Source organism: Eurypyga helias, unplaced genomic scaffold (genome assembly GCF_000690775.1).
Source record: "Eurypyga helias isolate BGI_N326 unplaced genomic scaffold, ASM69077v1 scaffold14126, whole genome shotgun sequence".
In the NCBI taxonomy this organism is placed as follows: domain Eukaryota; kingdom Metazoa; phylum Chordata; class Aves; order Eurypygiformes; family Eurypygidae; genus Eurypyga; species Eurypyga helias.
Genome location: NW_010258621.1, coordinates 5569 through 20826, shown reverse-complemented (window position 1 = coordinate 20826; position 15258 = coordinate 5569). Strand labels below are relative to the sequence as shown.

General features: G+C 46.2%; 1 protein-coding gene across 1 annotated transcript; it reads left to right on the top strand.

Annotated features, from left to right (window-relative positions):
• Positions 1 to 316: 316 nt before the first annotated feature.
• TSPAN15 (tetraspanin 15) lies at positions 317 to 11579 on the top strand (the record flags this gene model as incomplete). The annotated part of the gene is made up of 7 exons (XM_010154408.1): positions 317 to 508; positions 1968 to 2042; positions 4418 to 4513; positions 6088 to 6204; positions 9441 to 9488; positions 10829 to 10945; positions 11433 to 11579. Coding segments are annotated over 7 exons (792 nt in total), but the record flags the coding sequence as incomplete, so codon positions are not given.
• Positions 11580 to 15258: the final 3679 nt, after the last annotated feature.

Sequence of the window (15258 nt, the reverse complement as noted above, 5' to 3'; positions counted from 1 at the left end):
CATTTGCTAGTGTATGTAATACGTGTGATCTCAGATGAATTGTACTTCAACCAGTGGCGTGTGTTTCAATTTGTTTAGCTTCCCAAGTGTTAAAACGTTACTAAATATGTTTTAGAAAAAAACAGATTTGTTCATTTCTAACTCGGCTTTTTTTCTGCTTTGAGTTGTTTTGGTTTTATTATCCGTCCTTCTGATCTGAGCGTTTCAGTTGTCTGTAATTAATTCTGAAGCGAGTAGTCACAGGTTCGTGTGTGCGCACAACATGCCATCTCTCTGCTTACTGAAGGAGTAACGTCTGTGCCCTTCTCTTTTCCTGTTTCAGGTGATCGGCGCCCTTGTCCTCGCAGTTGGGATTTATGCAGAAGTTGAAAGACAGAAGTACAAAACTCTAGAAAGTGCCTTTCTAGCACCAGCGATTATTTTGATACTTTTGGGCATTATAATGTTCCTCGTATCTTTTGTGGGTGTGCTGGCTTCTTTAAGAGATAATTTATGCCTTCTTCAAGCAGTAAGTGTTGGGGTTTATATTCTTAATTTTCAAGACTTGTTGCTTTTGCTTTTCAGTGTCACCTGAACTCCAAACCGTAGCTATGTCTGCAGTGAAGAATATTTTAATAAAGTTGCCTTTTTTTTTTTTTAATTTTAATTAAATCTGGAACTGCTTTATGGCAGTGCTCCACCTAACCGTGGTCTGTGGATCCTTCAGGGAGCAGCAGTATTTCGTCTTGCCAGCGACAGGACAGGCAAGGGTCACAGCCCGGCGCTGAAAAAAACAGCTCTCCAATAGTGGAGGGCTTTATGGAAAACAACCAGGAATGCGAATTATTATCAGCCGGCATGGATCTTGTGCAAACTCAGCTGTTGACACAGCATTTGACGCTAGCCTGGCACCACAGCGCCTGCTCCGACCCGGGTCTGGCCGTCCTGTGGGTGCATGCCCTGCGTCGGGGGACTGTGCTGGGGGGAGGAAACCGTGCCGCCCCTCACCCAAGGGGAACAGAGGGGCCGAAGAGGGAAATGGAAGGAGACGGGCTTGCTTGCCAGTGCCACCAAAGCAGGGGGGTTTAGGGAAATTCCTGTATAGCGCTGCGGTTGCAGGTGGAAGCTGCACATGCGGCTCATTAAAAGTAGAGCGCGCAAACGTCGTTTTCACCTTCAGGTCAGTGCAGGGTAGAGAAGTGGTGGCTGTGGCGTGTTACGTAGACCAAAGCAAGAGGTAACTGTGGGTTTTGAGTTTGTGACACTCCTACCAGGGACTGAGAGCTCAGAAATTAAACCGGCTTTCAAGGCAGAGCCTTAGAGATTATTTTCAGATAGGAGATGCTAGAACTTCTTCCCTGACAAAGCTCGCCATTAAGAGGCAGACTTAAATTTTTCTTACTGCTGAGCATCCCAAGTCCTGTTAGTATCCATCGCTCAGCTGGCTCGGTAACGCAGCGCTGCTCCATCCCCTCTTCTGGAGCAGCAAAGGTACCAAACCCAGAATTTTGCTTTAAGTCCAGAAATTTAGTAGAAGTTGGTTTGGATTACCTCAAAGCACTGCTTTACCCCAAAAATGAAAGCTAACAGGTAAACACTGGTTTTGTAGGGAGTGTAAAAACCAACTGTTTGGTGTGGTTCATAGCAGTCCGTTATCATGCTTCTCTGGGATGCTGTTATGGAGAGAAGTATCTTGGCACGATAAATGCATCTATTGGTTTTGAGTCCGTTCAAGGCAGAAAAATACCGTGTTTGCCAGTTGGGCAAACCCTAGAATGACTCGAGTGAGGGGGGAAAAAAGGCTTTCTTGTGACGTCAACAGTTTTATAAGCACAAACCCATAGTTTTGTATCTTTCTTTAAAGTGACATCTCGTACGCAGAAAGCCAGTAGGTTGGCAGCTGAACGTTACCGACTGAAGGACACTAATTGAAAGGGTAATTGGCGTTTCTTCTGTTCAGGGACTCACTTGCAATTGTTTTTCTGCAGTTCATGTACATTCTTGGTATCTGCTTGCTGATTGAGCTGACTGGTGGAGTGGTGGCCCTGATCTTCAGGAACCAGGTGAGCCGCTCGCCTTTAGGTTTTACTCACCGAGAAGGTGGTTGGCAACCCATGAGCCCACTGTGGCCGTGCCACTGAGCAAATAATGGAGGTCTGAAGGCAGGTCCAGATTTTTCAGGGTCTCTCAGGTTCGGGGTTGGGTGGGATTGGCCACCTGTCCTGGAGATGAATTCCAGATCAAAGAATTTGGAGAAAAATCTGGTAACGAAGAACGTGCAACATGGGCAAAATGAGTTTCCAGCTCATCGTGTATTACAAAGTGCTTTCTTCTCATTTGGTTTCTGGGTCTCAGGCAGCTGATTTGGGAAGTTTCCAGATGGATTTGGAGACTTTGTTATGTTTTTTTAGTGGCCAAAATGCTTTACTGCCTGTAAGGGCCAGCTCTTCCCTACCCACACCCATAAGCAACGTAATTTCTGTGGGAGACCCCACCATTTATAAGCATGCTATAATGATATAAAAACCTTACTTTTTCTAAACGGGAAGAAGCAGACTGGTTTTTTTGTTTTCAAAATGTTTGAAAACATAAATATGCCCACCATGGCAAGTACTAGATTCCTGTGCTTTGATTTTCTTTTTTCAAATCTGGCAAAATGTGAGCTTTTAAAAGGAGACGCTGAATAATAAGACCTCTTCCCACTGCAGTCCTACGGATCTCGTTCCCACAAAAAAGAAGTCATGCATGCTATGTTATGCATGTCATTAAAAAACCCTTTAAAAAGATACTAAAAAAAAAATACAGTCATTGTTATTTTGAAGCAGTATTGACTGCTCTTGCTAGTGTTTTCTTCTTACTCTGTGCTCGACTGGAGTCGTGAGCTTGACTTGAAGGCAGAGGATGCTCTACCTTCACTTCTGAGAGCGGTGGCCCTGCGCAAGGATTTATTCTGAATTGCGGTGGGAGCGCCAGGCTCATCCGAAGGGAGCAGAGCAGCCTGCCCGCCGTAGGAGCGTGGGCATCCCGGGATGCAGAGAATTTGGTTGGCAGAAAATCAAGTAAATGCCAAAGCTGGTATTTGCTGAGAGGGGGAGGAAGAATTGCTGTTGATTTTCAGGCAAGGAAAATGTATCGTTGGGGTTTTTTTTGTGCAGTAAGTGTTTTCCCAACACGTGCATTGGCTCTCTGAGCAGGACAGCCATGCTCAGGGGCGGGTTTCCTTGCTTGTTTTATGAGGTTAATGAAGAAATTGGGGTTAGTCAGGGGAGGAGAAGGAAGTATTTAATAAAAGCTTAGGGTAATAGCCTCTAGTTACATGCTGATTGTTTTGCATGTCTCACTGGTTTTTTTCCATTTCTTTCTCTGTTTTCTTCTGGAATCTGTCCAGTCTAAATGCAGTGATAAAGGTAGCGCCAGAGTTGCCAGTATTCGCTGATGCTCCTTCCAGGCCAGTAAGGATAGTCCTGCAAAACCCCTTCTTATTTGCAATCACCGGTGTGATAACCGTTTTGTTCTGGTTTGGTTTTGAGTGTTGCAGTTTGTATTACAGAGAAAACGAGTAGGAGTATTTCAGGTTTCTTTCTGACCCGTAAGGACTGAGCTTCGATCGTATCAGCAGCTGGACAGAAAGGAAATTTGGAACGTCCTGGTTATGACTAGTCCCGTGATTTTTGCTATGCTGTGATGGTGCTGGATGTTGAAAACTAAATACTCTTCCTTTCCTCCCCTCCCCCCCCCATCTTCTGAACTTTAAAAATGTTTTGTTGATTTAATTTCGAATATGCTGAGCCGAGGAGGTACCGTTTTCTGCCTGCCACTGCTCCGCTGCCGTATTTCTCAAAACCACCGCTGTAAACCATACAGATGCACCTTTTCTCTGCTTAAGGTGGAATAAAGCTCTTTATGTGGAAATTATGAACTCCTTGGAAAATAAAATGGTGAAAATAAAATTCATGGGAAATGAAATTCATGGAAGACGGTGAGCGGGGAAACAGTTGGCTCTCGTCTCCCTTGGGCCACTAGCCCAGGGTGTGGTGCAGGTCACAGTGCTAGGACCCACCACCCAAACCTGCCGTTCCGGCACCCAAAAGGTTCTGGGGGTCCCCAGTGGGAGGGATGCTGCCTGGGGATAACGGGGGCATCTCTGGGAGATGGTTGGAGGGTGTCAGAGAAGCAGCACCTCTCTGGAGTGGTGTCGCACTGTTAGCACTTCCCAGCACAAAAAAAAACAGCGAGGCTGGTTCCTTAAAAGAGAACAAATGCTTAGTCATTGCAGGGCTGTGCTAGGGTTTTTAACTGGCATTTGTTTTTTATTTTTTTTAAAAAAAACGGGCCTTTCCTGTTGTGCTCATCAGTTACACTTGTCGCTTTAACCTGCTCTTTCAATCTTGTTTCGGCGTGTGTAACCCAGGAATCTTGTCTTACTTTTGCCTTCCAGACAATCAACTTTTTGAATGATAACATTAGAAGAGGAATTGAGAATTACTACGATGATTTGGACTTCAAGAACATCATGGATTCTGTTCAAAAGCAGGTTTGTTGGGTGTTTTTCCTGGGACTGATCCAGTGCTGAGGTGTCGTAGTCCTCGGCGACAGCTTTGAGTTTTTCCAGTGGTGTGATGATCAAATTCGTATTGGCAAGGGGGATGAGATCTCATATGTCATCTGTCACGGCGGGCAGGGCTCCTCCATCCAAACGCCATCCCAGCTGGCATTTGAACCCTTCTAAATCACTGCAAGAAGTGGGGACAAAACGCAGCTTTTGCCTTGGGTAGGTGTGATTCGGATCCTCAAGGCCAGATCCTGCAAAACTTCAGACTTATATGAGCCCTGCAGACAGATTGAAACTAATTCAGCCTCAATTCCACCCAAGTTCTTCGGCTCAGCATTTTTCTACTGGCTGTGGTCCAAGACATTCAAGAACATCTCATGAACAAGAGCCCCTGGATAAAGAGAAATTAGGTAGCAATTAGGCTGTTGGAACCTAGGCTGTTGTATTTTCACTCGAGGGCACATAGCAAGCTCTTTAACAAGGTGGTTATTCAAAGGAAACGTATATACTGGTAATTAAAAATCAGAAATTATGTTGAGCCCAGCTGAGCATTACTTAATGACACGTGTGGCTGAGTCACAGCCTTTTTGTTTGGTGGTGGTTTTGGTTTGGTTTGGTTTTTTTTTTTAATTTAAGGTGTGTTGAAATGTTTATTGGATTATTGAAAAGTTCGGCCGTAAGGTTCAGAGACTATAGAAGAGGCAGAAAATGTTTAGAAATGTGATGTCAGGGCCCATGTGATGTCAGTGATCATGCCAAATAATGATTAAAAAAATATATATAGTTAACTTAGGAAGTGATATGTGTATTTTATGACATCGTTATGGAGATGGCAGCCTGCTTTGAAAAACAGAGTTAGCACGGAAAGTCTGTCAAAAGCCAACCATCCTTAGGAAATTTGGTCGTTAGACTTCCCAATGCTTTAAAGTTTCCATGCGCTGCCCATAATTACATGCATGTACAGTGAATGTACGTTTTAGTGATTAAATAAGCCTCTGCTTTTCCCCGCATTTAAAATATAAAGCTAATATTTGTATTAAATCAAAGTAAACTTACAGTATTTGTCCGGCAGACCTCAGTTCTAGTAAATTGCTCCCAAAATGTTGGGGTGAGATTTTTTTTTAAATGCCTTACGGGAACACTTTTGTCTTTTAGACTTATTTAGAAATGTAGTCACAGCTCTTAAAAAAAAAAAAAAAAGTATATTACACCTTGAGACCAAGCGAATGTAAAAGCACCGTTTAATGATGCCCAGACCTGAAAAGAGAGCGTTTCAACTCGGAATAGATGGGACATGGTACTTAGCACCGAGTATTTTGCTCTGGCACCCTGGGTAGTAGCTCGATGAGTGACAGAAGAACGCTACCTATGTCCTTTTAATTCTTTTCTGCTGGATCTGTCAGACACATTCATATGTGCCTTGCTGATAAAACGACAGAATCGCTGGGCAGCTCAGTGCTCTTGAAACTGCTTTATCCTTACTTATCAGAAGAGTTCCTGTTAAGATACGATTTTAAATTTTTTTTTCCTCTGTTTTTTGTGTCGGTTTTTTCCAGTTTAAGTGCTGTGGCGGGGAGGATTACAGAGACTGGTCCCAAAACGTGTACCACAACTGCGCGGCGCCGGGACCGCTGGCCTGCGGGGTGCCCTACACGTGCTGCGTCACAAATAAGGTGAGTCCAAGCCCCGGCTTCTCGGCATCGCTCCTCTCTGCCGGGTTGCTGGTGTTTGCTTGAAAAGGTACCTTGCTTTAGGTAAGACACAAAGGAAAATGGTCCTTCCCAAAAAAACGGGAGCTGTGGGTCCATGGGTCTTGACATCTGGAAAAGGAGAAAATAAGTGAGTTGGATGTATTGGCTTTGGTCCATGTTACTGTCCCGCTGTGCTTTCCTGGAAACACAGAAGGGATCTTGGGAGCTCCTCTAAGCCTTGCCTGCACCAGGGCTGCTTAAATTTAAGTTTTGCTGGTGTTTTCCGTAGGGCTTGCTGAGGAGGGAGCCGTGCGCTGGCTCCGGCTCTGTCAAGAAGCCTGGGCCCCCCCCCCGCCTCCATGGGTGGGGGTTGGAGTGATGTGCACCAGCTGCTGCACGAATTATAAACCAAACAGAACAGCCCCATCATGCAGAAAAAGCCAGAAAAGGATGCAGATGACCTCAGGGTCAGTGCTTCCTGCTGGGTGCAGGCAGCGGAGCTGCTGCTCTGCCCTAATCCATCCTTGGAAACTGCCTGCCTTGCTGCCCTATAAAATCCTCCCTGGAAGGGCACCCTGTCAGCTGGAGTCTGGAACAGTTTCTTGGTCGACGATGAGCTGGCATTAACTGGTGCTGGCAGCGGTAGGAGCAGGCGTCAAGTTCCGTGTAAACCAATCTTGTGTTTTGTGTAAGTTTTAGCAGTTTTAATTCATCGCTCTTCATTTGAGGGATGGATGTCATGCTGAATGTGATGAAGAGCTATTCCTCAGCTTAAAACTAGTATGGCAAATCCCTGCCTCACTGGGTTTGGTGTGACCATGAGACGGAGAAGTTGAGTGCGTGTAAGAGCAGATGTGGCAGAGCTCGTGATGGATAGCCTACCAGTGCGTGCTACGTGCTGCCCTTTCAAGGCCTGCCTCAAGCACGGGTGTTTAATTAAAAAAATAAAAGGAAGAAAATGCAATAATTGTGTCACTAATCCCGCTGGGTGTTGCTGAGAAATGTGTATAGTACAAAGGTGTTTATTACGTATGCCTACACATTTTTTTGTGTACGTGAAGGTGTCTGTTTAAAGCTGTGTTGAGCTTTGATTTATTCTCAGAAGCCAAAGCTAAACAGTTATGTTTTAAGCCTTAGGTGTTTCAGAATAAGAAAGTCACGTATACGAAAATAGTATTTGCTGATCCACAGCTGCACGGAGCAGGGGAGCTAAGGATTTTGCCCTCGGTTGATGGTAAAGGAAGGTAGAGCTGGCGAGTAAAAGAGCAATCTGGCTTTTTAGCGGTCATTCAGAATAACACCACTTTTGCTGTAGCTCTCGTTTCTCCGGGGAAACCTTATTTTAAAGGGTTAGTTCCCATGCGTGGAAATGCAGCAGCGCTGGGAAGGCGAAGCGCTGCGCTAATCGGTGACTAATAACGCCGGGTGCCTTTCCAACCCTGGCACAAACAACCCAACGCGTTGTGGATTCCAAATCCAACCTGACAAGGCAGGGAAGCGCTAAAAGAAAAAACTCCTCCGAGGAAAACAGGGAGTACATTCTCCCTACGCTTCGTTATGGACGTGTACGCAGCAGGATGACACTAATACCATGGCTGTACGGCCAGCTGCCTTGGAGGAAAAAAAAAAAACCACCCCAACCAGAAGATGCATAAATCTTATGTGTTTGACAAATGCTTCCAAATACAGGCTGGTTTCTGTCCTGGAAAACTACAGATACGGCTTGTGATTACTCATTCGCTTTGTAGTCATGGAAAACTCCTGCTCATGTCGGAGGTTGCATCCTGATCCTCTTGAAAAGCCCCGTGCTAAGACAAGCCAGGCTCGTGGGGGGGCTCTGAAGGGATTATTTTCAAGTCAAAGTATTTATTAAAGACTTACACTAGCGTAATAGAGAAAAATTAGTCCCCACATGCCTATAAATCCCTGTTTCTAATACACTTATCTCCGTTGCGTATGTCTTCCTGTGCTGCCGGGCCCTGTTAGCAAATGCTGTGTTTAAGACGAAGTGATGCAGCTGCGTTCCTTGCAGTCCCGGATCCTGGGGATGGCCGCGCATTTCTGGGTTAGGCTCAAGCGTGTTGTGACTGTGAGATCGCTCCCAGCAGACACAGCAACACGCGGGTGCCCGGTATTCCAAATGTTGACTTCCAAGCGTATTTGGAAGGTAAGGGATTGACAGATGGGTACCCCTCAGGGCCCCCCCAAAAAAGCGCACGGTTTTTTGGAGGCTTATAAATCTTGACCCTGGCTGGTGTTTTTTTCTTGCCATGTAACATCCACCTCCCTCACATCTTTCGCAAATGTCCCTTTTCCTTCTTGGGGAGGTGACCTGGGAACCCCAGCCTACCGCTCAGAGGCCGCCAGCATTTAGAAATCTCATTTCTGCATCATCTTTTAATTTTGAGAGAGGGTGTATCAATACAGTAGGGTTTGCTCTGCCTTACTGCCCTCAGTTGTTTATTTTCATTTTCCTCCGTGTCTTTGGCTTTGTTCTTGGCTTTGTGTGTCGCTGGTGGGCTTTACGTCGGCGGAGGTGTGACTGGAGTATGGTATTTTGAGGTTAGCCTTGCCAGGCCAGGTAGAGCTTTGGGATCCAGGCGAAATATTACACGGCCGCAGAAAATGCATTAGTAATCTGTGATGATTGCAAGTGCTCCATCGTCTTTTTTTGTCTGTGTGAACTTCATATTCATAGTTATAATGATATATAAGCATATATTATAATAAATTTGGTCTTGTAAAATCACAGAATGTTCATGTAAGCATTCGTAGTATTGAACATCACTTGGGGTTTAGGTATTTCTGAGCTTAGATTTGTCATCGTGATGGCACGATGGCCGTGTTAACCCCTGCTTTTCTTAATCAGCTGTGGTGAATTATTAAGGCCATAAAATTAAAACCAGCTGTTTGTTCTGTGGAAACAGCTGTGGTGTACAGCTCCGTTGTAGCTAGCTTTGGTTTCGGACGCCACGCTAAGTTTTGCCGGATGGGAACGGTTCAAACGTCTTGATTCGTGACACACTGATTTCTCTGAAATCATGTAGAGCTCTATTTAAATCCGACCTTGGGGGTGCTGGAAGCAACTGGGGTCAGACTGGGAAGTAACCCTGGTTGTTGCTTTTATATGAGCTGAGGGAACACCAGAAGAGTAAAAAGAGGTTTTTTGGTGACTTCTTGTTTCCTGCTGTAGTTTATATTTGTTGTTTTCTTTTCAGACAGACATTGTCAACACGATGTGCGGATACAAAACCATTGACAAAGAGGTAACGTAAGTCATGGCACAGGGCGGTGCTTCTCTGCACAGCTTTTTTTGGTCACTTACCAAGTTGTCTTCCGCCTGCCTAAATCTACCAGACAGTTAACGATTAAAATTATTTTATCTGGAAGAACTTTCATATATTAAAAAAAAAAAATTAGTCTTGTTTATGGCATCTTCCCTTCTTTGTGCCTTCCACAATTCCTTATCTGACGTGCATGTGGTCTTCCTTCCCAAAGCTCACCCCCTGACGCTCGTCGCATAACTAATACGAAGAAAGATGCTTTGATGCTTTTAAGCAGTGGCTTGGGTTGGGGAGGGCTTTCAATGCTTAAAGCCAAAGTTTCTCACTGAGTAAAATCGGTTTCAGTAAAGCCAACTTAACTGTTTCTAGGTATTTTTTATCCCAGTGTCTTATTTTTAAGCCTGTAATAGTTATTCCTGGAAGAGGAGTGGGATTTCCCAAGTTGCTTTGGCAGCCCTCTCCTCCCTCCTCCTGGAGCAGGATGTGGCCTCCCCCTTTGCTTTGCCCTCTTGGGAATAGCCTCAATGCCTCCAGAGTAGAGACTTCTGGCTAATTGCGGAGTGATTAAGCGGGGAAATTGGTAATTGGATCTGCCGCAGGTTCTCCACTCCTAGCTTTGCAGTGCTGGTGCAGGGGGTTGGTTTAAAAAAGCCCCTCTCCCCCGCTCATGTGAGGCACTTGGTGCACAATGCCGACTTCAGTTGTTGGTTTTGGGGATTACCAGTTATCTTTACATATGACCTGTCTTCATTTAGCTTCATTGATTTATGGCTTAATCACCTGAACGCTCCAGCCTGGCTCTGTCACCCAAAGCACTTAAGCATATGCTTAACTTCGCCCCTTTCATCTGCTTAGGACTCTCTGCAGCCTTAAGTGCTTTCTATATTATGGGCTGGGGTCACGGTGCAGCGCAGCGTGCGGGACCGAATCTCTTGTTCCTGCCCTTTTTAGAATCTGTTGCAAAGCGCTTGGTCCGCAACTTCTCTTTTTCCACTGCTCTACTTCCATCTTGGATGCAGAGGTAAAAGCTGAAGAGAGACTTCTCTACTTTCCAAGTGGTCTAAAATGAGAACGGGATGCATTCCTTTTAGAAAAACGGTTGGGAAAAGAAGGTTTAAGAGAAGTAAAAAAACTTGTTTGGTTGTGGAACAACTTAATAACAGATGGAAGAATTAGCGATGAGGTCTGTGTCAAATTCAGTGGGTTTAAAGAGATGAGAAGGAGGACCAAATCTGCATCCCTGAAATTGGAATTATCGTGTGCTGCTGTATCGTAACGCCAGCGCAGCTGCCTGTTTGAACACCTGCTCTATTGTTCTGCAGCGTTTGAGCGTTCAGCATGTTATATACGTCCGCGGATGCACCAATGCCGTGCTTATTTGGTTTTTGGACAACTACAGCATCATGGCTGGCGTGCTGCTCGGCATATTGCTACCCCAGGTAAGAAGGGGGTGGTGTGTTACCCGTTCAAGGGAGTGTCTGGTTTGTTGCTACGGTACGCAAAATCCCATTTGACTATATTTAATTATCATTTTTTATTTAAATTTAACGGAACCGATAGGCTGAGGTGGCATTCTGATCACTGAGTAGCATTACTGTGATACATTGCAGGATTTGGTGGGTCAATTGGCTTTTGCTCGGGTTTTTTTGAGTCCTTTCCTCCTCCCTAGCAGCGTCCATTAAAACTCATTATTGCTCCGAGGCACGGGGGTGATAATTCTTCTGCTGTATTGGCTCTTCCCACAAATGATCCATCTATACCCACCCCTATATGTGAAGAAGAACAACGACGTGGGTCTGTCTGTGTGCATACCGCATACCTGCCCCTGTACCTGGCGCACGTGTACGTCGTTTGCACAGACCGCTGTAAGAAGCGCTGGGTAAGCCGTGTTTGGTTTCTGACCGGAGATGCTCCGTCCTTTTGCAGTTCCTGGGAGTGTTGTTATCCTTGCTTTACATAACTCGGGTGGAAGATATCATCACCGAGCACAAGCTGAGCGAAAGACTCTTCGAAGAACAGAGATCTGCCCCCGAGTTCGCCGGAGCCGGCTGCTGCATGTGTTACCCGGGGTGACTCGGGGGAGCCTCACATTAGGTTAAAAAAAGGCAAATCCACCTGTTTCTGGTTTGCGCTGGCTGTTTCGGACTGCGGGTGCGATGAACCAGCCGGCAGACCGGCGGTGGGCCGGCAGCGCGCCGACACCTCCATAGCCGCGTGGCTCTCGGCGTGTCCACCGCTGCTGCCATATGGCGACGCTGCCGGCAGGCGGGCTTGTGGGTCGCTAAATCGTTTTGGAATGATTGCTGAGTGATACGCAGCCAGGAAAACTACTCTGGGAAGATTTGAAGGTAGATTTCTTGGAAGAGCCTTTGCGTCTTGGGATGTCGTATCTAAATGTTTGTCCTTTCCGACTCTATTTTCTTACTCCTTCCAAAAGGGATTTCTTACTGATCGACGTGGTGAATATTAAATAAGTGTTTAATAACTTTTTTTATGCTAATATTGATGAATTTACTGACAATAATGGATGTGATGCCGAACACTTTCAGTGCTCGGTCTTTGTGCCTTTTAATAATGAGGCAGATGCCCATGTGGAATCGTTCAGGCAATCCTTGATCTACTTCTAATGCAATTTATTAGTCTGGCTTTTGTATAAACCTACGGGATGCTTGAGTCTTGTATGTACTGTGTTTTTCCTCTTTACTAAATTAACTAGGTGATTTAGAATTTTTTTTTAATTCTGTATGTTGAGAAGTTTCTAAATTTAATTCTTCTTGTCAAAATAAAAAGAATAAGGTTGTTTTTTTTTTAAAAAAAAGCACACAGGTTTTGTTTAAACGCTTTGTGTTTTCTCATCTAAGTTAAGCCTGTCCCTCCAACGCTGAATGAAAAGGCAGAATTACCTTCAGCTGTGCTGGGTGCTGACTTGCCTGGGGTTTTGGGCAGGGTCGCTGACGGTCTGTGCCTTGCTGGCTCCTCCTGGGGCGTCGGAGACAGGACTTGGGAAGGCACCGAGAGCTCTGGGGTATTTGCTGTGGCTTCATCCTGAGAATTTCTCTGCGGCCTTTCCAGCTCCAGCCAGGCTTGCAGGCGAAATGCAAAACCTGATTATCATGATGCTTCAAATGAACGAATTCAGGAGGAGAATAAAGCAGGTTTGGTTTATCTCTTGTTGTTCTCTTCTAAGGCAGGCAGAGGAATATCTGTTGTCGTTCTCTCCTTGATGCTTTGCTTCTGCTTTTTTAATTTCCTTGTGCTGGATGTGATTCCTGCTTTCTTCAGGACCCAGCGTATGCTGCTTAGCTCTCTGCCTTCACCAAGGATTTCTGAGGAAGCTTCGTGCTTTTCCGGAAGGCAGAACATGACTCATCCAGTTCTTTGGTGTTTCTGACTCTGTCTGGAGAGATCCTGCTGCGTTACGTGAGGTTATTTCTTACACAGCACACTCTAGTGTTGGCTCCCACGCATGGTTACATATTTAATTGCTCCATATCGTGGTCACCTCAGTTTTCCTCGTCTCTGTCCTGAAGAATGTATTTTGGTAAGTTAAGAAGCAAGGTGTGTTTTGAGGGTGAATTTGTGAACAAAGGGAGGAAGGGGAGAAGGTGGGGGCAGATACAAATGACCGAGCTGACTGTTGAAGGATAGGAAGATTGAAGCCAAAACTGGTTTATTGTGGAGAGTGGGCTGGGAAGGTGGGAGCTGAAGGCATCGGGGGCTGAGGTATCACCAGGGACGCAGCCATGCCCTGGCCTTTAGCAAGAGGCTGGAGTTTGAGATGGCAGGAAGGCTGTAATGAATTGGGAAGGAGGCAGTGATAAAGGTAATTTTTCTTTCTGGTAAATATTGTGGTGGTTTGAAGTGTAAGGTACTTAGGAAAGCAAGAGATGATGGAAGTGGGGTTAACATTTGGGTAGTGTAAATGGAACAGGGAGAGTATTTGGGGATACCAGAGACCAATTCTCCTTTAGCAAGGAATTCTGTGGGCTGTACTGGATTTTCAGCCATCCTCAGTGCTCTGTCACATGCAGCGTTTGGCAGTGTGCGTGGGGGGTGTGTGTTTACCTCACGATGACGGACTAAACATGCGTGACTTTATTTAATAAATAATTGTTTCAAATACTAGTGACCCTTCCTATTGCCCCAGGCGTGAGGAAAATAGCTCTTGGCTTCACAGGCCCATGATGACCAGGGGGGAGAATGTAGCTGCTCAGGAGGCGGCTGGAAGAGAGGGACGCAGCGGGTCTGAGCTGTGGGAGATGATGGGGATACTCTGATTGGAGGGTGAATTTGCTCTTAAGCTGTGAGTGAAAACCACTGCAAGCCACACTACCAAAGGTCATTTGGGCTTTTCCAACCAGCTGCTGTGAAAGTTGATTTTTAAAATGGGTGAAGAATGCCAATCTTATTTAGTCTCTGCCTTCCAGCTGCAGCTGGACTACTCCTCACAGATGCATCCTTACCTGCTTTAAAAAATGCTCCTTGCATGCTGTTTAAAAGGTGGAGGCAACTCTACAAAATCCCGTAATGAGTTTTTTTTGTGCGTGAGCGTGTAATTTTAAAGTGCTCCCATGACTGTGAGGTTCCTATGGTTCATTCTCCACATGCTCCTGCTTTCCCCATGGGCCCAAACGCCTGTTCCTCTGCAGATGTTGGGCAGCTGTTTGAGCTCCCTGCCTACAAGAATCCCCCGTGACAGCCCTTGCGGCCTGACCCCTGCGTTGGCTCTCTCCTGCCTGCATCCCAGAGCTTTGCTGCCTGTTCAGCGACCAGGAAACCGAATGGTTGCAACAACCCAGTGCTGTCTGCCTGCCGAGCCAGCGGGCAGTGGTACCCGATTTAAACACCCTCCCTCCCCTGTGGGTTCGGGGAGTGGGGTCACTGCGCTGCTTCAGAAACGCCAGAAAAGGGGTTTTGCACTGAGAGTCATGCATCATTCCACTAGAAATGGAGATTCACCTCTATATTTCAGATAATTACGGGCCATGGAGGCAGCGTCTTGGCAGGGCACCTGGGCGATGCACGCCGGTGAGCTGAGGGTCTGGCTGGAGCATCATGCACGGTGCAGGCTATACGCTGATGTTACGTGACACAGAAATCTTTAATTGGTGCAGTTCCAGAGCAGAAAAGCTGAGCAGCTCTCCCTCTTGTGGTGTGGGTATGCCATATCACGTGGCGCTAATCCAATCTCTGATCCTGGGAATTAAATCTCCGCTCGGCGTGTCTGTACGACACGGGGGTTTCTCCGGTAGCCCTGCCCTGGTTCAAGAAGCCCATCATGCGGGGACAGCTTCCACAGGCTTCATCCGCCCCCAAAGCTGGGAATCCCTCATTAGCCCCAAACCTCCTGAGTTCTCTGTACAAGCTGATTATTAAAAGATGCTTGAGTGTGTTCAGGAATTGCTTTTTGGTAAGAAAGAATCTGGTGGGTGTTCAGCTGCGGAGCGTGTTCTCCCACTGCCCAGGATCCTCTGTGCTCTGCTGGACCAGGGAGATCAGCTTGGCCCCGAGCACACTGGTGGTCCGTGAGGTTGCTTTGGGTTTGCATCCTCGTTTGATGTCCTCGTCTTTCTGGGGAGGGGGCGTCATCTTCATCTGCGGTGGAGAGAGCATGCTCCCGTGAAGAAGGTCCTTTTTCTTCCATGGAATGATTTTTCCTTGCTGAACAGGTAGAAGTTGGTGAAAGCTGCCATCCTGAAAAAGCGAGGAGGAGAGCTGATCTGCCCGGGACACGCACAGCAGGGCAAAGCTG